This window comes from Panthera onca, chromosome B1 (assembly GCF_046562875.1).
Source record: "Panthera onca isolate mPanOnc1 chromosome B1, mPanOnc1 haplotype 2, whole genome shotgun sequence".
Taxonomy (NCBI): domain Eukaryota; kingdom Metazoa; phylum Chordata; class Mammalia; order Carnivora; family Felidae; genus Panthera; species Panthera onca.
Genome location: NC_138342.1, coordinates 190,547,779 through 190,571,477, shown reverse-complemented (window position 1 = coordinate 190,571,477; position 23,699 = coordinate 190,547,779). Strand labels below are relative to the sequence as shown.

General features: G+C 40.6%; 1 protein-coding gene and 1 pseudogene across 6 annotated transcripts in view; both read left to right on the top strand.

The window, feature by feature from the left end:
* The window catches only part of WWC2 (WW and C2 domain containing 2), a 210,100-nt gene that overhangs the window by 111,296 nt on the left and 75,105 nt on the right, over nt 1–23,699 (top strand). For all 6 annotated transcript variants that reach the window (XM_081795646.1, XM_078445265.2, XM_078445268.2 and 3 more), the window contains 3 exons: nt 1,075–1,278; nt 2,088–2,164; nt 22,214–22,293. In XM_081795646.1, coding sequence (XP_081651772.1) covers nt 1,075–1,278; nt 2,088–2,164; nt 22,214–22,293 — 361 coding nt within the window. The remainder of the gene's footprint in view (nt 1–1,074; nt 1,279–2,087; nt 2,165–22,213; nt 22,294–23,699) is intronic.
* Nucleotides 5,030–11,369, top strand: LOC132691508 (mitochondrial import inner membrane translocase subunit TIM14 pseudogene; annotated as a pseudogene).

Sequence of the window (23,699 nt, the reverse complement as noted above, 5' to 3'; positions counted from 1 at the left end):
GGTTCGGTCAGGAGGCAGGAGGAGCGAGCGCTGGCCAGAGCCTTCTTGGCAGTTTCCGTGGGGAGGAATGGGCGAGGCAGGGCGGGCAAGTTTGGGCAAGCTCGAGATTGGATCGTTTGGATAATTTCATGGAGAAGGCAGTGTGTGGGCCATTGCAGAGGGGTTCGTTGGAATCTCTTGTGGAACTTTGAAACCCGCCATTGCTTGGGTTCTACCCACAGAAACTCTAATGGGCTGAGATTTTCTTTTTGTAAGAGCTCTCTGGGCGATTCTAGTATCCAAAACTGCAGAACCAAGAACCGGGCCGTAGAGTGTTCTTCAACCAGGACCAGGCTTTGGTTTGGCTTTTTGGCTTCTGCGTTGGGCTTGTTTTTAAATGTCACACCCACTGTGGAATGACAGATATTTCTGTAAAGTACAGTAAAAATGAATTCCTTGAAAAAGGGAAAAAAAAGTAGAAAATGCAAGCCCCAATATTATTAGAGTCATCACTATACAATAACTGTATAAAATTGCTATGAAGATTTCAAAATGTTTCCTCGTGACCTCTCCACTTTTTGCAGTGGACGCATAAGAGAGTTCGTGGACCCGCGTAGTCTGCCCGCAGAGACTCTGAGTAGCGCTGAGGTAGGGGGCAACATGGCGTCCCGGATTAAGTAAATGGAAACATGCACCGTGGGAAGCAGATTGGGTTCAGATCACACAGGGCCTTGAATGCTGGCATAAATAGCTTGGCTTTTATTCTGTAGGTGTTGGGGAGCCAGAGAATTCTTGAGAGGAATGGCGGGACCCCAGCTAAGGAAGCCGACTTGGGCAACTTGGTGTAGGATGGCTTCCCAGTGAGGATAAACTGTTAACGATCTGAAAGGGAGTGGACAGTGGGGAGCCCTGGGGATAAATAAAACTTGTATCAGATTTCTGGAGAAGTCACTTCACAAATAACCAACAAACTGCCTAGAGTATATAAGACTTAAAGCTGGTAAGTTTTTGTTTTTTTTTTTTTAAAGCTTAAATAATCCAAAAAAAAAAAAAATCATTAAATTCTAAATAATAACCCACCTGGTGTATTTTCAGAAACCACACAGATTGAAGATCCACGGAAACAGTGGAGGGGGGAACAGGAGAAGATGCTCAAGGACTATCTCTCGGTGGCCCAGGATGCTCTCAGGACACAGAAGGAGCTGTACCACGTGAAGGAGCAAAGACTGGCCCTGGCCCTCGATGAATATGTACGATTAAACGACGCCTATAAGGAGAAGTCAAGTTCTCACACAAGCTGTAAGTGCAGTGTGGCTGTTCAGACTGTGAGAATGGGGACCAAAGTGTAGCTAAGAGAAGGCCACCTGCGTTTCGCTGGAGTTGCCTGTTGAGGCCTGTCCCTTCCTAGGCAGAAAAAGTCCCCGGAAGCCAGGAGAGAGGGCGAGGGTACCCCGCAGACTTCTCAGCAAGGCCCCTCCCCTCCGTCCAGGCAGCAGTCCCTCCCTCATTTGTGGATCATCAATCCCTGGTGGTTTTCACTCCTCTGCCTGATTGCCTTTTATTTATTTACGAGTTAATGTTTACCTCTGCGGGTCAAGGCAAATCATTCGGCCCCCTTTGCTGCTCTTGTACAATATTTTAGCGGGAGGAGCTAGAACTGTTGGCTGGAATGAAGTTTTCTGTCGATCACCCGCTTACATCTCAGAAATGGATCGCCTGGAGCTGGTTTGTTTAAAGAAGCGGTTTTGATGTGAGCGGCTCAGAAGTTCTGCTTAAATTACCGGTTTCTGGGTAACGCACAGCTCTGACAAATCGTGTGCACAGGAAGGTCCTCTGAGAGTTCGCACATAGGTGTGAAATCCAGAAACCAGTAGGCTCCATGGTCTTTAAGGCATTCCTCTTTCTTGAGTTTTTTTTAAAAAAAAAGTATAAAGGTTTGAAGACTACTTTTTATATTTAGGTGTCTGATGAATGACAATAAAGGAGTTATAAAGTAAGTATCCACAAAAGCATGTAAATCTTGTTTTTAGAGTTTGTAAATTCCCAGCTGAGGACTAGTTCTACAACTGGTAAAAGTTCTTTTTTTTTTCTTTTTTCTCTTTGAAAAGTATTCTCAGGATCTTCATCCAGCACTAAGTACGATCCCGATATTTTAAAAGCGGAGATCTCCACTACGCGATTAAGGGTAAGGTTTTTCTCCATCATGGTTCTATGTTTAACATAGGCATCGAATCTGAGGGTGACGGAGAGGGCTTTAGGGATCTGGCAGGAACGTCCTCCACTTTTTCCTGGAAGCCAGCCATTCCGCCTTTGTTACCACGTTCAGTGCCCGAGACCGTCCTTGTTGGAGAGACCGGGTGTTCCGTTACTCGGCGATTGTTATTACCTACATCGTGTTACGTGTATTATGCGCACCCAGTATGTTAAATGTACTTATTTAATGTACACTAATGTGACATTACAATAGACTTAGAATATTTAGTATATTAAATCAAGATTTGAGTCTCTGTAACCTTCCCTGACCATGCTGGAAAGCGTCTTCCAGAGCTGAGGGTAACTGCCCTCCCGTTGGACGAGCTGGTACTTACAGGTGCCCACAAATCGTGTTCCCACATCATCCCTTCTCTCGGTCACACTTCACTCGTTCCTCACACTGCCTCATGCTTTGTTTCCTGATCTTTTACCTTAAATCTTTTTGACCAAACTGCTGCTAAGGCCAGACCTTGTGTATCCTTGATGTTTGGAGTCTAAAAGACCGTTCGTCGAGTAACTGCATTCATGCAACCAGGACGTAGGTCACGAAGTAGATTATTATCATGACTCCAGAAGCCCCCACTGCGTCCCTGCATCGACGCTGTCCTTCTCCCGAAAGGTCACACTGGCCGCCTCAGCATGGTAGGGGAATTTTTTGCTCGCTCGCTTTGGATTTTGTAAAACGGGAATGTTACCGTACGTATCATGAATGGCTTCCCTTGAAGGAACATTTCGAGATTCATCCACGTTAGCCTTCACTGCGTTAAAGCATCCCACTTTTGTCTGCACACCCTGATTTCTGTATCTCGTCTAACTACCAGTGTACGTTAGCGTTTATTCCGATTTCCGGTAATTAAAAAAAATACCTTTCTGTGATGCATATCTTTTGGTGCACGTAAGTACACGTTTTCATTTGTTGTGAAACTCGGAGAGGACTTGCCATGTCGGAAAACACATGCTTCAACGTTAGCGCTTGCTGACGAAGGGCTTCGGGCCTTCTAATTTCCTGATATCTGCCCTTAAGGTTTAAACTACTTTTTACACATAGCTTTTGCATTCATCCCCCAGGTTTTGAACTTTGTATTTTTATTATCAGTTCAAAATATTTTCTAACTCTTTATGATTTCTCATATAAGGGTATTAATTTTTAAACAGTTGAGGATTTTCTTACCTTTTTTTTTTTTTTTTAACTGATTTCAGCTTAATTCTCCACTGTGTCTTTTTCAGTTCTAAAATTTCCATTGGAGTATTTTTTATTTCTAGTTACTTGCCCACATTCTGCGCACTGATATGTAGGTTTTTGAACAAAATAATCCGTTGCTTTTAAGCTCCACATCTTTATTAATACAATGTCTAGATTTCCTGTATGTTGGATTCTTCAATGTGGTCTGTTTGTTTCTCATGACTTTTGGTCACTATTTGGGCAAGCTTCGTATCGCTGCTTACTTTTTATTAAGAGTCATATATTATGAATGAAGAAGTATAAGGATAATTTGAACTTTGGGATGATCTTGTCATCCTGCAGTGACGATTCAGTTTTGCTTCTCATGGGCAGTTAGGCCAGGGGCCGATAATTATAAATCCGTCTCGGGTCAAGCTATCTGAAATCTGGGCTTCATTCTTCTTCTAAGAGCGGGTCTATTTCCCGTCTACCCTTTGTGTTAGGGCAGAGCTCTTCAAAATCCCAACTGAAATTTGAGAACGTTTATGAGGGCCCCTTCTGCTCGACTGAGGTCAAACTCCAAATCTCTCCCCTGAACCTCTCACCTCTATGGGACCAATAATAGCTCTGTACTTGTGGCTTCAGTCACTGTCTTCTCCCACCTTTTCAGCCTCTCTGTTGTACACACAAATGCTTCAAAAGGAAAAACATCGCCTAGTCTGGATCCTGCCTATGAGCTTTCCCTACCTTTTGAGTCTTTAGCACAAATTCCTGCTGCCTTGGTAGTTCTCCAATGTCTTCATGTAGATGTTTTGTTTTGTTTTGTTTTTTCTCACAACTTTTCTATTTGTTCTCAGAGGAAGAGTGTGAAAACACTTTGTATTCTTAGAAGCTGTATCTCCCTTCAGTTTGGATTTCTTGGTTTAATTTATGAAATCATTAATAGAAGTGTTCTGTGTCGTTCTGCCATAAACATCCGTCCAGCGTATCACTGACCCTTTACTCCGTCAGCCCGCCATATTCCTCTGTACGTTTCTTGAGAATATCATGCGATGGCTGGTCAGATGCCTTGTTGTTGTACCTCAGTCCTGTGTCTACACATTTCTGTGATCCGCTTGGCTAGATACCTTACCTAAAAAATGGAAATGGGGATATTTTGTCCAATTTACTCTTCGTAAACCTCAGCACTCACTTGAGCTATGCACTTCTCAGGAAATTACCACTTATGATTGCCCTTTGAAATTTTAACAGTTTTTCACAGTTCTTATCTTTGTAAAACACGTTGTAAATGGAATATTACGCAAGAGGAATAGTGTTCCATTTTTTCCTTTTAGGAAAGATGTAAACCAAAGAAAAGATTTAAAAGCAAAAGCATGTAGGATATCTCATCCACATAAGCATTTAGAAGGAAATGAAGTCCCATTGGAATTGGGGGAGACCCCAAGTGGTCACATTCCCCAGACCTGTCTTCTAACGCAGCTGGCCCTCTTAGATAAAGCTTATCTTGGGGGGTGGGAGGGAGGGGAGGGTGGGTGATGGGTATTGAGGAGGGCACCTTTTGGGATGAGCACTGAGTGTTGTATGGAAACCAATTTGACAATAAATTTCATATATTTAAAAAAAAAAAAAAAAGCTTATCTTGCCCCAGGTTTGATATACTCTTACTATCAACAGTCTGTATTTCATATATACGTTTCATCACTGTGAGGCCACAAAAATGAGCTCTAAGGGAGTGCCCGCCTCAAGAAAGCGCTTCCCTCCAGAAGAGGGTGTAAGACATTAATAACCAGCTGGAATGTGGGAGATCAGAAATGACTGTCTTCGTCTTTGTCGTTGGTGAATAGTTTAACACTTCCTGTCAGTGTAAATGCCTTTTTATAAGCACTCCCACAGAAATTGGCCCTTGTGGTCTATGCTGCTACTGTCGTGGTCTGAACACTGTGAAACAGATGGTGCCCTCACTCTGCTGTTTGTGCGCATTTTGGCCAGGTAGCCCTTTTGGAATGCCCCCGCCATCTGGAAGTAGATGGGTGACTTGGCAGAGTCTCCTAGATTTTGGTGACTTGGCCCTTCTTGGCTTGCCTCCCCTTTAGAAATCCCTGTGTCTGTTAGTCCCTGTCACAAGCTGATGCCACAGAAATAATAACTCATGAATGAACTAACTCTTCCTTGCTTTGGGGTCTCAAGTACCTGCCTGCATTTTTGGTCACCAGCAGGTGTTCAGGCATAGCCAAACACTAGCTTCATGCTTCATTATCTTGATGTAATGGTGTAAGTAGATGTCGTGCACTTGTTTTACTGAATTAGAGCTAGTTGGTCAAGTATTGGGGAGCTAGGTGCTTAGGAACATCTATCTAAAACATCTGTTTTAGGTCATAGGTATTGGTGATGATTGGGTTTTCTTTTCCCCCTTGGTCAAGGGATAATAGTACTTCTCGACATCTTATTCCTCATTATTGAAATGGTGAAATAAGTAAGTTCGTGCTTTTTATTAATATACTCATGAGTTTTAGAGGTGTCACTTAATCGTATGAGAAAATCTTTCTTGGGAAGAGGAACGTAAAAACTTTTTACTGCAAAATTTATTATTTCTACAGGGAAGTCAGCTATTTCTCAGAAAACTGGGAAAAAATACTATTTAATTTATTCATAATAGATACTTAGACCATAGCCTTCTTGGGATAGAGAATGGAATATCTCGTACAAACTAAAACTTTAAATTCAGCTGATATTTTAAAAAACTTATACTCCATAACACACATTCATGGTAAAAACTCTCAACGAAGTAGGTTAGAGGAAACATACCTCAACACAATAAAGGCCAGATAGGAAAAACCCACAGCTAACATTGGACTCAGTGGTGAAAAACTGAGAGCTTTCCCCCTAAGGTCAGGAACAAAACAAGGATGTCCTTTGTTAAACACACTTTTATTCAACATAGTACTGGAAGTCCTAGCCACAGCAATCAGACCACAAAGAGAAATAGAAGCCATCCAAACTGGTAAGGAAGAAGTAAAACCTTCACCATTTGCAGATGACATAATACTACATATAGGAAATGCCAAAGAGTCCACCAAGAAACTACCAGAACTGATAAATGAATTCAGTAAGGTTGCAGGATACAAAATCAGTATACAGAAACCTGTTGCATTTCTGTACACTCATAATGAAGCAGCAAAAAGAGAAATTAAGGAATCAATCCCATGTACAATTGTACCAAAAAAAACAAAATACCTAGGACTGAACGTCATCGATGAAGTAAAAGATCTGTGCGCTGAAAACTATAAAACATTAATCAAAGAAATTGAAGACAACAAAAAGAAATGGAAAGACATTCCACGCTCATGGATTAGAGGAACAATATGGTTAAGATGTCTAAACTACCCAAGCAATTTACACATTTAATGCAGTCTCTATGAAAATAGCAACATTTTTCAGAGAGCTAGAGCAAACAGTCCTAAAATTTGTATGGAGCCACAAAAGACCCTGAACAGCCAAAGCAATCATGACACAAGAAAAAAACAAAAACAAAGCTGGAAGTGTCATAATTCCAAACTTCAAGTTATATTACAAAGCTGTAGTGATCAAAACAGTATGGTGCTGACACAAAAATAGACACATAGATCGATGGAACAGAATAGAAAGCCCAGAAATAAACCCACAATTATATGATCAATTAATTTTCAACAGAGGAGGCAAGAATATGCAATGGGGAAAAGATAGTCTCTTCAACAAATCGTGCTGGGAAAACTGGTCAGCTCTATGCGAAAGAGCAAAACTGGACATTTTCTTACACCATACACAAAGAATGAACTCAAAATGAATTCAAGACCTAAATAGGAGAACTGAAACCATAAAAATCCTAGAAAAATCATAGCAGCATCTTTTCAGATATGTCTCCTGAGGCAAGGGAAACATAAGCAAAAATAAACTATCAGACTACATCAAGATAAAAAGCTTCTGCACAGCAAAGGAAACAACAAAACTAAAGGACAACCTAGTGAATGAGAGAAGACATTTGCAAATGACATATCCAATAAAGGGTTCGTGTCCAAAATATATAAAGAAGTTGTACAACTCAAAAAAGCAAACAATCCAATTCAAAAATGGGCAGAAGACATGAACAGACGTTTCTCCAAACAAGACATCCAGATGGCCAACAGACACTTGAAAAGATGCTTAACATCACTATCATCAGGGAAATCAAATGAGAACCACAGGGATATGTCAACGCATACCTGTCAGAGTGGCTAAAATCAAAAACACAAGAAACAGGTGTTGGCGAGAATATGGAAAGAAAGGAACCCTCATGCAGGGTTGGTGGGAATGCAAACTGGTGCAGCCACTGTGGAAGACAGTAATGGAGGTTCTAAAAAAATTAAAAACAGGTTCTGTGCCTACTGGTGGTGGCCACCCCACTGTCTGGTAGAGGCGTGGAATTGGTGGCTGTGGCTTTGGACCGGGATGAACTGCACTCCACGTGGAGCCCGGGGCGCCGAGCCACAGCCATTGCCAGTACAGCGGTCGCAGTTGGACTGACCGTCGCCGCAGCAGGATTCACAGGCCGTTATGTTGTGCAAGCCATGAAACGTGTGGAGCCTCGAGTAAGACCAGCTTTCCGAAGTCTACCAAAACCTGCGTCAATGGAGAATACTAGAGAGGTGGGTTTGAAGTGACAAAACGAGAAGCAGCGTTCATAGTAGATGTAAGCCCTGCTGTTACTAAAGGAAAAATAAGAGCTGCTTATTGACAAATTATGCTTTTAAATCATCCAGACAAGGGAGGATCTCCTTAGATAGCAGCCAAAGTCAGTGAAGCTAAAGATTGACTAGCAAGTCAAGCTAGTAAATGAAGTCAATGTGTGATGAGTTTAAGTTCTCGTTAGTTTATGTATATGAGTGCCAGCTTTTTATAAGATGCCTCAAAGTTAAAAAAAAAAAAAAAGAAAAATAGAAAAAGAAATCCAGGAATTGCACCACTGGGTGTTTACCCAAAGAATACAAAACATTAACTTGGAGAGATATATGCATCCCCATATTTATTGCGACATTATTTATAATAGCAAATATATGGATGCAGCCCAAGTGGCCATCGATAGATGAATGAATAAAGAAGATATGGTGCATGTGGAATATTTTTTCACCCATAAAAAATGAATGAAATCTTGCCATTTGAAGCAACATGGATGCATCTGGAGAGAATAATGCTAAGCAAAGTCAGACAAAGACAGATACCATAGTATTTCACTCGTATGTGGAATTTAAGAAACAAATGATCAAAGAAGAAAAAGAGACCAAAAAACCCCAGACTTTTAACTACAGAGGACAAATAGATGGTTACCAGAGGGGAGGGGTGAAATAGGTGATGGGGATTAAGAGTCCACTTGTCTTGATGAGCACTGAGTAATGCATGCAACTGTTGAATTACTATATTGTACACCTGAAACTAACATAACACTGTATATTAACTGCACTGGAATTAATAATAACATATAAACACACACACACACAAAACTTATATTCCCAGTTACATATAGGTGAGAGTTGATGAAAATTTGGTGGAGAAAATAGGTGGTGAATTTTAAATTATGACTGTTGTTTATTAAAGTGAAATAAAATGTTAGAAGTGTAAAAGAAAATCCCTAGAAATACAAATGCATTTGAGAAACTTATTGAGCACTATAACATATTATGTGATCAAACTTTTACTGTTGCAAAAATAAATAAATAAATAAATAAATAAATAAATAAATAAATAAATAAGGCCCCTTTAGTTAAATTATATACACTCCACTCCAAACACATGGCTGGTTAGTGAGCCACTTCTGTTAAAAACTGTGTACTATATTTTGTTCTCAAATATATTTACTCCCACATTGTTAACGTGAATTCACTTTGAATTATTTTTAGCAGCGGTGATGGACTCGGAAAAGTCGTCTCTCATCTTACCTGTTTGTAATGTTGTGCATAGATTTATAAGAATGGCAGTTAAAGTTCAGTTTGTCCCTTCCTGTGGATAGAGTTAACTCATGTGAACATCGAATTATTACACTTTAACTAACGACGTAACTAACACCAAAATCCTAGCGGTGTGCTTCAGATGAAGAAAAAACATGCCTTCTGCGAATGTACATTGCTGCCGATAAGGCTTGTCTTTCGACCCGACACAGGAGGTGTCTTTATACTCACGCTACATTTAAGACTTAGCGTACGTCCCAAGTTCTTCCAGCTGTGATTTACCGGATATTGAAGGAGCTGGAGCAGTACTGAAGCCTCTGGCACCAGCCCGTACGTTAGGCAAGGCTCTCGTTCCTTCAGGATGTTCAGAAATGAATTTGCATTGCAGTCGGTGCTGGGCTAGAAAATAGTACACCGGTCTCAATCGTGAGCGAAAGGAATGATGTGACTTGACTCACATTCCTTCAGAAAGAGAGAGAGCAGACTGAAAGAGAAAAGGAGGCAGGAGGACTCTACTGAATGCAAGAACCGCGTTATAGTTGTCTCTATGATGACGTGCTAGGAACCTGAAGTAATTAAAATTCATAACCTAGGAGTGCTTTTTTCGAAAACCGTATTCACACCTTGAGGAAAGTGACTCTGGAACACTTAGTCACATCCATTGATTTCATCATATTTTCTTTCTTTCTCTCTAAGGATTTTGGTCTCCTTTTCTAGCTTTGACAGGGCCATCCAGCAAGCAAAGCGATATATACTTGAAAAGAAATCCTTTATTGACACTGTGCTGTTGGGGAGAGGCTTCGTTTCTTCTCACCCAGATGAACTACCGTCTCAGCCTCTCTGGCCCTGACCTTCAATCTCCTCCCTCTTAACTCAAAAACATTCTTACATCCGTAATGCTGACGGCAATTTATAAAATGAAATGCAGTTAACTTCTTTTATGAGAAAATATGTAGTCACAGGCAGACAGGAAAAGGATAATTCGTAAGTGATCAATTTTAAATGATTCTGTAAAGCCCGGAAACTCATTCTCGCATTTTTGAAAGGCCGTGGGAGTTCAGGTTTGTGAAACTGTATGTGATAAAGATACTACAATGCATGTATTCAAACTAGTACTTATATTCTGATACTTTTTCTTGATACTTGCACAATAAGCACATTGACCTAATGTGTTCACATAAATAAATAGCATATTTATACTATATGCATTTTGTAATCTTCAGCATTTTCATGTGCATGTTTATTTCTAGAGTTGAGAGCGGGAGACATGGTACTAACCGTTTCTACTTTATCAGAGAACCGGAATCAGAGAGCTCCTTCAAGGCGTAGGAAAATAGAGTTTCATGATTTGAGATTAGCCAATCGGACACCAGATTTAGATCTTGTGCCTTTAGAGAGAGAAAGGAAGATTGAGGAGATAGGTCCAAAAGGGAGATATTTTGTAGGCTGTTGGAAACATACAAATCTCTTTTATCTTTTAGTACATATACATTTTTAATGTTTGTTTTTATTTTGGAGAGAGAGAGAGTGAGTGCACTAGCAGGGGAAGAGCAGAGAGAGAAGGAGACAGAGAATCTGAAGCTGTCGTCACAAAGCCCGACGCGGGGCTCGAACCCACAAACCGTGAGATCATGACCTGAGCCAAAGTCGGGCGCTCAAGCGACTGAGCCACCAAGGCGCCCCTCCCACAAATCTCCTTTAAAAGCTCGAAATGGCTCAAATTATGGAAAGAGCCTAAATGTTTATCAACTGATGAATGGATAAAGAAATTGTGGTTTATATACACAATGGAGTACTACGTGGCAATGAGAAAGAATGAAATATGGCCCTTTGTAGCAACATGGATGGAACTGGAGAGTGTGATGCTAAGTGAAATAAGCCATACAGAGAAAGACAGATACCATATGGTTTCACTCTTATGTGGATCCTGAGAAACTTAACAGAAACCCATGGGGGAGGGGAAGGAAAAAAAAAAAAAAAGAGGTTAGAGTGGGAGAGAGCCAAAGCATAAGAGACTCTTAAAAACTGAGAACAAACTGAGGGTTGATGGGGGGTGGGAGGGAGGGGAGGGTGGGGGATGGGTATTGAGGAGGGCACCTTTTGGGATGAGCACTGGGTGTTGTATGGAAACCAATTTGACAATAAACTTCATATATTGAAAAAAAATAAAATGCAAAAGAAAAAAAAAAGCTCGAAATGGCTCGTTACAGCCCAGGAAGGATTAGCTGCTATAGGAATTGGCTTCTAACAGCTGACAATTAAAGAACTGGACAAAATCTATAAAACAGCTGCTCTCAGACACTGGACAACAGGCAGTTGAGCACTGTAATCTCTTACCGAAGTGAAACCGAATAGGTGAGCCCTGAGATCACACCATCTCCAGTGGAGGGAGAAGGTCTAAAACATCGTCTACTTGTGTGCTTGAGCTGAAGAAACAGAAGAATAAAGTTCAGCGAGGTGGAAGCGTCTGGAATTGTTGGGAATCCTAGCGAGGAAGGAGCTACAGAGAGAGAAGGAACAAGAAAAAGCTCTGGAGCCTTCCAGTGTGATCTCCTCAAATCTCTGAGAGCTAAGCATGGTATAAAATATGACAAGAATGGGGAAGGAAAGCAGTAGGGCAAACAATTCTCAGAGCTCGTAGGGCTCGGAATAATTTGTGTTCTATGAGCCAGAATGGAGAGACCTCATACGCCTTGGGGCAGTAGAAAGAGAGCTCAGTAGTGGGACCACATTAGTCTAAGACTAAAGGCTGCTCTGGAGCTGCCCTAACAAAAACCACAAGCGAGCCTTGAACAGATCACGTTTATTTAAAACAGTTTAACTCTGTGCTGGACTAAAGCCCAGCACTCTTTAAAAGAATACATCAGAATTCAGCACCAATGGTGTAAAATTCACAGTGGCCAACATCTAGTCGAAAATTTCCAGGCACGTTGGGAAATGAGAGTAGTGAGGAGAGGCAGAAGGGAGGGCCCCCGAAGGGGCATGAGGAAGCTTTCAGGCGAATAATGGATATATTCTTTATCTTGATTATGTTGGTGGTTTTGTGGGTATATACAGGTCAGCACTTATCAAAGTGTATTGTTTAAACACACTCACTTTATTATATGCTGGTTATACACCAATGAAGCCGTTAAACATTGCCAACCAAAGAAGCAAGAAAATATGACTTGTAAGAAAAACAAGAAGTGACAGCTGTTATTTAATTAGCAAGCAAACATGTTAAAATATATTATACAAATTGTTCAACAATGTAGAGGAAAATAGGAGAGAAATAAAAATATAAAAAAGATCAAAATAGAAGTTTTGTAGATTAAAAATACAATCTCAGAAGTGAAAATGACACTAGTTGAGAAGAACCTATATGCTAAGTAAGATCAGTGAATTTGAAGACACTTGACTAGTTAACTATCCAAAATGAATTACACAGATGAAAAAAGCCTGAGAAAACTTTAACAGCGCATTAGTTTCCTCTGATACAATCTTACATGGCCTAATGTATATGTTAGAGCCCCCGCTAAAGAGCCAGGACGAAGAAATCACAAAAAATACTTAAAGAAATTAAAACTATAAATCCGTAGGTACTCCAAAGCAGAATTAAAAACAGAGATCACACCAAGGTATATTATAATTAAATTGCTGAAAATCAGTGATAAGGAAAAAAAAATCGTAAAAGCAACCATAGAAATTAAACACGTTACATGCAGTGGAACATTAAACACATTAGGTACAGTGGAACAAAGATAATCAGAACAGACTGCTCATCAGAAACTATGCAAGCTACAAGACAGTAGAGTGATATCTTAATACTAAAAGAAAAAATGTCAACCTCGATTGCTACACTTAATGAAGATACCTTTCAAAACTGAAGGCAAAAACAAACAACCCACTTCAAAAATGGGCCCGGGACTTAAGAGACACGTGTCCCAAGAAGAGACGCAAATGTTCCATAAGCATATGAAGAGATGATCAACACTGCTATTCATTAGGGAAATGCAGATCAAAGCCACATGGAGATATCACCTCACACCATTAGGAGGTTTTGGTTTTTGTTTCTAAAGTGGAAAATAAACCAGTATTGCTGAGGATGCGGAGAAATTGGAATGCTTGTGCATTGCTGGTGGGGATGGAAAATGGTCCAGCCACTGTGGAAGACAGTATACCAGTTGCTCAGAAACAGAATTGCCATGTGAAATAGCCGTTCTGCTTCTAGGAGTACCCAAGCAGATTCTTGTACACCGGTGGCCATAGTGACATTATTCACAATAGCTGAAAGGTAGAAACAACCTGTATTAGTCAGAGTTTTCCAGAGAAACAAAACTAAGTGTGTGTGTGCATGTGCGTGTGCGTGTGTGTGTGTGTGTGTGTGTGTGTGAAAGAGATTCATTAATAAGAATTGGTTCACATGATTGTGGAGACTGGCAAATCCAAATCTGCAGTGGAGACGGGCCAAAGATGTGGTTCCTATGCAAAGCTTACAGGTGGAGACCCAAGAGAGCCAGTGGTACACATGAAGTCTGAAGGCAGTCTCTTGGAGAATTCCCTCTTACTTGGGGAAGCTCATCTTTTTGTTCTAATCAAGTCTTCAGCTGATTGGATGAGGCCCACCCACGTTATAGAGGTAAAGCTGCATACTCAGTCCATTAATTTAAATGTTAATGTCACTCAAAAACATTCTCCATGTTGACACACAAAATTAGCCACTACACAACTTGTGTATCCATCAGCAGATGAATGGCTAAACAAAATACGGTGTGTGGGTATGTTTGTGTGTGTGTGTTATTCAGCCTTAAAAAGGAATGAAATTCTGATACATATTATAACATGAATTAATTTTGAAAATATGATGCCTAGTGAAGTAAACCAGACACAAAACAATACAGTGATCATTCCCCTTATGTGAGGTGCCTAGAATAGGCAAATTTAAAGAAAGAATAGTTGTTAGCAGGGACTGGGGGAGGGAAGAATGGGAAGTTAGTGTTTAATGGGTACAGAGTTTCAGTTTGGGATGATGAAGATATTCTGGAGATGACTGGTGATGATGGTTGCCCTTAATACCGCTACATTGTACACTTAAACATGGTTAAAAGGTCGGGGCGCCTGGGTGGCTCGGTCAGGTGAGTGTCGGACTTCGGCTCAGGTCATGATCTTGCAGTACATGGGTTCGAGTCCTGTGTTGGGCTCTGTGCTGACAGCTCAGAGCCTGGATCCTGCTTCAGATTCTGTGTCTCCCTCTCTCTCTGCCCCTCCCCTGCTAGTGCTCTCTCTCTCTCTCTCTCTCTCTCTCTCTCTTTCAATATTAAAAACATTAAAAAATAAAAATAAATACAAATAAAAATGGTTAAAAGGTGAATTTTATCATATGTATATTTTACCACAAAAATTATGTAAGAGAAGGTAAGATAAAGAATCTCTTCAGACACAAATTCTGTGAGAATTGATTGCCTTTAGAACTGTAATATACTAAATGCTAAAGGGAATTTCTTCAAGTAGGGCGAGAACAATACCATATGGAAATTTGGATCTCTATAAAGTAATGAAAAATGTAGGCAATAGTAAATAAGTGTGTGACTAGAAGACTTTTTAGTAATTTAAAGTCTTTTTAAATATATTTGCTTATTTAAACAAACATAATAAAAATACGTGATGGGGTTTATGAAATATTTAGAAGCAAAATACAGGATATCGCAAAGGTTGGGGGAAAAGAAACTGATATTGTCACAAGGCACGTAAGAAATATAATACCATTTGCAAGTAGCCTGTATATTTTATACACTAAAGCAGGAGTGGCCAAAACTTTTTTAATAAATATCCAAATAGTAAAAAATTAGATTTTGAGAAATGTTAAGCAAAATTATAAGGTATCCTCTTTGATTTCCTGTTTTCCCACCTTCCCTGGTGATAGTATATACTCTACGTAATCTCCAAGCTGAATATGGTGGATCTTACTTTCATGATTAAGTTATGTTATATGGCATATTTAACTTAAAAACAGGAAGATCATCCTGGTGGGCTGGAAAGAATGACATGAGCCCTTTAAAAACAGAGCATTTCTAAAGGGAGACAGAGACAGAGAGAGAGAAACAGACTCTTAACTGTAGAGAACAAACACGGTTACCAGAGAGGAGATGGGGGGGGCGGGGAGGGGCGCGGCAGGCGGATGGAGGAAATAGGGGATAGGGATTAAAGAGTACACATATCATGATGAAATAAAGTAAAATGATAAAATTTAAAAAACAGAGCATTTCTGTAGCTGGTTATAGAGAAGGAAGTCAGATGTTCAAAATACAATAGGCATTTAATGCACCATTTCTGTATTCAGGATGGAGGAACCCACAGGGAAAGGACCTGAAAGTGACGTTTGCTGATAGCCAGTGAGGAAACTTACTCTCAGTCCTTTATGGAGCCATGGGAATTAAATTCAGCCAATAGCAAGAATGTAATTAGGACTGAATTTTTCCCCAGAGCTTCCATATGTGAGAACTCAGCCTGGTTGACACCTCAATTTCAGTTTTGTGATACTTTGAACAGAGAACTCACAAGCTAGAGCTTGCTTGAGCTATTAAATGAGTGTAATTTTAAGCAGCCAATTTTGTGGTAATTTGTTCTGCAGCAACAGAAAACTGATAGAGAAGGCCACATACAGTCTCTGCCCTAGGTTTTCTTTTCAGTTTTGGGGGAAATTATTAAAAACATGAAAACCATGGTTAAGTCATGAGCCATAAAAAATTAGGCCACAGGGTGTGTTTGACCCACAAGCTGTCATTTGCTGATCTCTGCCCTAGAATAACCACTGAGAAAATATAGATATTTTAGAGTTATTACTAATAGTGGAAATAAAATGGAATCATAAAAAAGTTAGTTACTCCAAAACGAGGAAGGAATAGAGGTAGAAAGGATAAAAGAATATATGTGACAAGTAGAAAACAAATATAGTAGATTTAAACCCAACTGTATCAATAATCACACTAAATGTAAATGGTGTACACTCTCCAATTAAAAGGCAGAAATGATCAGAATGGTTAAAATAAGACCCAACTTTATGATGGCTGCAAAAGAGCTATTTTAAATATGAGGGCCCAGGTAAGTTAAAAATGAAAGGAATGAAAAATATCTACCATGATAATGGAAATACAAAGAAAGTTGCAGTTGCCATATTAACATCAAAGTCAACTTTAGAACAGAATAGTATTACCAAGGATTTTATACTAATAAATCCGTTCATCAAAGGACATAAATATGTGTGCACATAACCCTAAAGATGTATACACATAACAGAGCTTCAACTGGGTTTCAATATACTCATAATTGTATACCTTTAGCCACAATCTAATTTTAGAACATTTTGGTTTCCCCCAAAAGGAACCCTGTGCTTATTAGCAGTTCCTACCCATTTCCCAGACCTTTCTTCTCCACCCACAAGCCCAAGCAACAACTAATTTATTTTCTGTCTCCAGATTTATCCATTCTGAACATTTCACATAAATGGAATCATATACTATATGGTCTTTGTGACTGGGTTCTTACACTTAGCATAATGTTTTCAACGTTCATCCATGTTGTAGCATATATTAGTACTTAATTCCTTTTTATTGCTGGATAATGTTCCATTGTACAGATATGCCAGTTTCATCTATTCATTCATTAATTGGTGTTTATTTGGGTTGTTTCCACTTTCTGGCTATTATGAATAGTATGAACACTACTACACAAGTGTTTCGTGAACATATGTTTTCATTTTCCTTGGGTAAATACCTGTGAGTGGAATTGCTGGGCCATATGGCAATTTACTGGCTTATTTTAATTACTTATAGGGATCTAGCATTGACCTTTTGTATTTTTATCTAATATGTGTATCTTGGGGTAATATGTTTCATAAATATATCGTACAGTTTTTTCCAGTGGCTTTTGTTTCATTTTCTTTTTATTGTTGTTAAAGTTTGACTTATATGTATACACACACACACATACACACACACACATATACATACACATATATTGTATTCAGTCATCTTGTTTCTGATGATAGAATCCTTGTATTAGTTATCACAAATGGCTCCAACAGCATCTGGGATTGTTTTCTTTATTCTTTTTTTTTTTACATATATATATCATATATATATATACATATATATATGTATACACACACACATATGGAGAGAGAGAGAGAGAGAGAGAGAGAGAGAGAGAGAGAGAGAATCTTAAACAGGCTCCATGCTCAGGACAGAGCCCGACTCAGGGCTTAATCCCACAACCCTGGGATCATGACCTAAGCCAAAATCAAGTTGGACACTCAACTGACAGAGCCACCCAGGCACCCCTGTTTTCCTCTATCCTTTAGTAAAGTCAAAAAATTGTTTATTATTGATCCTTTATCTATCTGGAGCTGATTTCTCATTTTCTTTAAAGGTGACTTGAGATGAGGCAGGGTGGTGAAGGATACTTAGTGAGGTGCAAGCAATTGTGAAGAGAAAGATTTCTAGAAGGAGCAAGTTGACAGTTGCCCTTTGTGGGTTTGCTAAAGGAGCTCTCGGCAAGACAGTAGAGAAAGTGGTGAAAAGGAAAGGTAGTCATTAGTAAAATGCCATTTTGCTCATTATAGTTTTAATGGTGCAAGGTTCACTTTTAGGGCAGATGTATGAAACCTGCCTGTCTTGTGATCCTTCCAGGGTTCACAGATTTCCGGAATTTACTTTTCTTTCAGTGTCATCTTCTTTCTCCTTCTTTTAAAATAAAACTTATTATACCAGGATTGTAAGAAACGATAAGAAACTGTGATTTCCAGTCACACTCATCACGTTTAATCACAGTATCTTCCTGGTTTTCAGAAATAACTTCGAAATCAATTTAAAATGTCAGTTGCTTTAGTGTAGTCAGTGTAGAAAGCAGGAAATGTGTAAAAGCCATGGGTCTTTTGCCTCCAATTTGATACTCTGTGTTGTGAGATTTGATTCCTTAGAAGTAAGTCTATGAAATTAGATGGTTGGCTATGGCAGAAAGTTGAGTATGTAAGAGAAAAAAACATAGGCCCTAAGGCTTGTGGACTGTTCGTGTGTTCAGTTTGGTGGGGATATAAGAATAATGAAGTTTCTAAGGTAAATAAGGGCCATAGGTTTTATTTGGGTCATTTTCCAAAACTCTAGTTTGTCTTTTGTATTAGCAAAATGTATTACCGTGCCATTAATAGCTAACACTTGTATAATTACAGTTCGTTTTAAAATCCATCTCCTGGGTTCCGGATCGTTCTCCACTCTTTGGTAGCAGTGTAACCTTCAGCACATTACTTACTTATTCTTTTTTTGGTTTGAGAGTCCTCACCTATAAAATAAGAATTAAAACTATCTATAGAGTAGTTACAAGGATTTAAAATTGGCATTTATATTTAGCACAATGCCTGGAATACATAAAGTCCCCCTGAATTGTAGCTCTCGTCATTGCTTCCCTACATTGTGCTAAATTTCCAAGTCAGTGTTAGCTTCGTCCTTTAGCTGTGATTGAAGGACGTTGGTGTTTACATTCCATGTCTTACCTTGAGGGTGAGCTGGACAATGAAAGAGTAGACACTGTGATCCTCTAGTAGCTAAGGATGTCCAAAGGTTCTCGGAGAAGAAGGGCTGTTGCACTAGTTCAGACCATATTTTTAAAACCAAACATAATTGGAAATGATGTTTGATTGGAAATAATCCCTGTTTTCACTTGTCATTATGACAGGATCAGGCTTTTTCATAGGTTACAATATAAAATGCAACACTGAGACTCTGAGGTAAGAATCCTTTAGGTAATTCACTAAGAGGACACCCCCCCCCTCCACGCCCCACGATGAAAACAGTGGCTTAGAGCCAACTTTAGGGAAAATTAATAATGCAGAATGAAAGAAAGCACAGCTTAACTTCCTCTATCCTGGTCACTCGACGACGTACGATAAAATCTCACATCACTTAAACAGAAGAGTCTGAAAGGTCAAAAGGTAACTTTAGATTTTGAATGAAAAGTTTTGAAAGAAATGAAAATGAGTGGGTCGAGTGGGTCATTGCAGTCCAAATGAGTTTAAGTGGAATGCTATTTTATGTCCATGAGATATGCTCATTGTTTTAATTTGGTTGTTCTAAGTGGGTTCCACATCACCGTTGTTTGTATCAATGGTGTCTTCAAAGGTAAAGTCAGGCCTCAGCCAAGCTATTTGAGTTGCTCTTGATGTTTGGATTAACTCTGGTTGTTGTTGTTTTAAAATAAAAATGTTACAGTCTTTGGTAAACAGCTCTTTAGAGTGCTGTCAGAAGCAGAAGTTCATGTGGAAAGAGCTATTGATTGCTGATGGCTTTTTTGACATGATAATAATCGAATCAACTGGAAAGTCTTGAGGATCTGCTGTGAATGAGCTCCTTGCTGGTGATGAATATTCAAGCACTTTCAAATATCCAGCTCCAAAGTCCCCTGCTTCTGAGGACAGCCACAAGTACTCCTGTTCTTTGGATTCTGGTAGCATTGTTTGCACCTCTCTTTGTAGTTCTAAATTGGGCCTTGCAACATCATTATTTGTTTTTTCCTTTTCCCTAATAAAATGGAAGTGCCGTGGGACACAGACTGTTAGCCATTCAGATAAGCTCCACAGGTAATTTATCAACAGATGAATTATTGAATATCCATAATGCCCAAAGCCCTGTGCCTTAGGTATACAAACAGGAGACTTACACAACTCTTGTCCTTGTCATTTTATTCTGCATAGTGCCTCGTCTCCTCCTTGACTTTTTTTCTCTCCTTTTCCGAGATGCCCTCTTTTCCCTCCAACTTCTCTTGCCACGACTTCACAGTGTGTTTTGTTCCTTCCTCGAGTAGACTTCTGAGTGATGGAGGTGCCTGAGGCGTGTTCCTGAACTCTTCTGTTTTCAATACGCACTCTCTCTAGGGGATCTCATTAATTCTCATGCATTTAAAGTATCATCTTTATGTCAGTGACTTTCAATTTTATGTCTCTGGTCCAGACACTTCTGAACATCAAGCCTCCATATTCTAATCGCCTTTGAAGTTTCATGGGTATCGGAAAATTAAACGTCTTAAAAAACACCCTCGGTCCTACCCCAGGATCTGGTCCCACCCTCCAGGGAGGCACCTTCGTGCACCCACCTGGCAAGTAAAACTCCTGGCAGTGATCTTGGGCACATCGTCTCTTTCACCCTGCACATGAGTCCGTCACCAAGTCCTGTTGAGTCTGCCTCCCAATATATTCTTCCTCTGGGCTCTACTCTCTATACACTGCTCAAAGGCCAGCCCACGGTGCAGGTAGAACGGCCCCTTTTGGCCCCGCTGGTCCAATCACTTGAGTCATCACGGCGGTTTCTTAAAGATCATAAAGCAGATCATGCTCTAAAATTCCTCCTCAGCTCTCATTGTTCTTAAGGTTTAGAAATCTTCCCCATAGCTTCACGACTCTACAATAAGGCTTTCATTTCCAGTCCCATCTCATGCTACGCAACACTTCCGTAATTCAGCAAATGGTAACGTCCTTTAAATCCCAAATTTGCCAAGTACCCTCCTCCCACAGTTTAGGGTTTGTCCATGAGCCCTACCTTTTGAGGACCCCCTTTACCAAACGAAGCCCCACCGACCCTCTCTGCTTAACCGGCCTTTCCACACACAGGCTCCATCCAGCTTCTCACTAAATCAGGTCCCATCGTTCTTTTTTATCCTGAAGTATCCTGAACCCTTCCTTTATGTCCCCGTGGTAATTGGTAAGACTTAGGTCGTTAGATGATTATTTGCCCAACGTCTGGCTCCCCTGTTGTTCTGTAGGACCCATGAAGGCAAAGGTCTCATCTGCTTTAGTCACACTTCAGACCCAGTACCTGACATGGTGGAAAGTCAGTAAATATTTGTGGAACGCATAGACCGAATAGGAAATAATAGTTCAAAAGCGCGTGGAAATACTGTGTAACAGAATGTGCTTAAAACTTAAGGCTATAATACGGAAATAAATTTGACAGCCCCGTGAAGACCTTTAGTTTGTGATGAAACCAGGCTTCTGCTCTTTTTTTTTGACCTATCACATCTTAGCATTGTCATTACCAAGAATATATGGGACCACAGGAAAAAAAAAATATATCTTGTATCAGTTTGATGGCAAATGTTTATCGATCACACATTTTTTGTCGTTGTCGTTTTATTTCTCATGGTGCCTGGTACTTTTCTAGAAGTTTGGGATCTAGCTGGTGTGATATATGTCCCCTGGGGGACAGACAGTAAGCAAGAACACAGAAAATGTCAGTGCTTGAGAAATACCATGAACTAAATAAACCAGAGTGATGGCATGGGTGGGATGGTTAGAGAAGTCCTATTTGAGTGAAAAGGCGACCTGGGAGCTGAGGCCTGAGTGACAAGAGTCAAGCCTTCCAGCCGGAGGGAACAGCATGTGGCAGAAGTACATGTGGAAAGAGCTATTGATTGCTGAGGCAGGTACTGCCTGTTGTGTTTGAGAAATGGAGCGATGGCCAGTGGTCCCGGAGCAGAGAGAAGAGCAGAGAAGGAGGAGTACACGCTTTGGGGGGTAGAGAAGCCGGGGTTTCAAGTTCTGACTCTCCCCTTCCTGGTTATCGATCACAACAAAATGGAGGCAATCATGACGCCAGCTCGTAGGCAATGTTGCTAAATAAGACGGTGAGGGTAAATGTTAGTAATAATGCACATCATTGATAATTTAAACATCATTAACCTACCTTCCACAGAACTTCTGTCCAGGGAAAACCGGTAGCCTGAATGTTAAACTAATGGCTGTGTTTGTGTGTTTAATAGCTTGCTAATAGACAATCTTTTAAAACGGCGTTGCTACTTATTTACAAACATTCATATTTACATTGATGTCTCGCAAAAGGTTAAAAAGCTGAAGAGAGAACTCTCACAGATGAAGCAGGAATTGCTCTATAAAGAACAAGGCTTTGAGACATTGCAACAGTGAGTATAAAAATACTGAAATTCACTTTAGAATAATTGAAAGCCCCCTAACTAATACAAAGAAAATAGAAGTACATTGGGGCGCCTGGGTGGCTCGGTCGGTTGGGCGTCCGACTACGGCTCAGGTCATGATCTCGCAGTTTGTGAGTTCGAGCCCCGCGTCGGGCTCTGTGCTGACAGCTCGGAGCCTGGAGCCTGCTTCGGATTCTGTGTCTCCCTCGCTCTCTGCCCCTCCCTCGCTTGCACTCGGTCTCTCTCTATCTCAAAAACAAATAAACATTAAAAAAAAAAGAAAATAGAAGTACAGATTACATAAGAGATTTCTCCAAGAAACATGAAGTAAAAAGCTCAGAGCTCTGCACCAGAAACCAAAGAAAACCAATCAACCAACAAAAATCGTGGGGGAAATCTGTACACGTTGAAGAGGTCTGAAGTTTTATCCGTCATCGGAGATCCAAAGAAACCAGTGGGAGTGTTAACTTTGTGCCCCGGGCACCTGCCAGCCTGCTCTGAATTTGAGGTATGGAACCAAGGGACGAGGCACAGGAAGTGCCTCCACATTGGGCTCCTGCGGCTGCACGAGGTGAGCCTCTGCTGCCCTGAGCCCCGGGTTGACCTCAGGGAGCAAGTCAGGTTGTCCGAGAGGAGCTTGAGTGAGTTCCTCATTTCCTGTGTCCCTTCTGTCCTTTCCAGTTCTGTAGTCAAGTCGGATAGGCTGGGCCAAGTTAAGGAAAATATGGCTGACAGAGGGCAGCAGAACCTGGGATCTCCCGCCCCATTCCCGGCCCCCAGAAGCCACTGTTCTCCCTGCTGACGAGGTGCGGCCCAGCTAAAGCCTGGCAGGCACACCGAACTTTCCAGCCCTCCCGATCCTACCACAGGGTCTCTGGTGGGAGGCAAGAAGCTGATGGTTTTCACAGCCACATACATGACTGCAGAGAGGATTAAAGGCATGATCCCTCAAAAGGCATTTAACTGTTTTTTACTTCCCTCCTCTGTGTACAGGGCCCTCTGCCAACCGCGGAGCAGTGTTTACAGAGAGAGTCCCTGATTGCCTGCTTGTTCCTCCCCCGCCCTCCCCTCTGTAGCCACCCAAGGCAGATGGCATTACCCCTTTGAAAGATCCTGTATATTTGTTGGCCAGACAAACCACAAGCTGGGTGTTCTGTGTGTTTGCACGATGAGTTATACGTCAGGACGCCAGTCATGACTCTTGACCACCAGTCCCGTGACTTTGGCTTCAGAGACTGGTTTTATGGCTCAGTCTTCTTTTTGGCCACTCACTCACGTCATCATAACCATTTTATTCTTTCAGATGCTCCTGTCCTAGTGGTTTTCAAACCTGACGGCGTATTAGAATAATCTGTTTAAATAAAATACCTATTTTTGGTCTCCATCTAGGTATA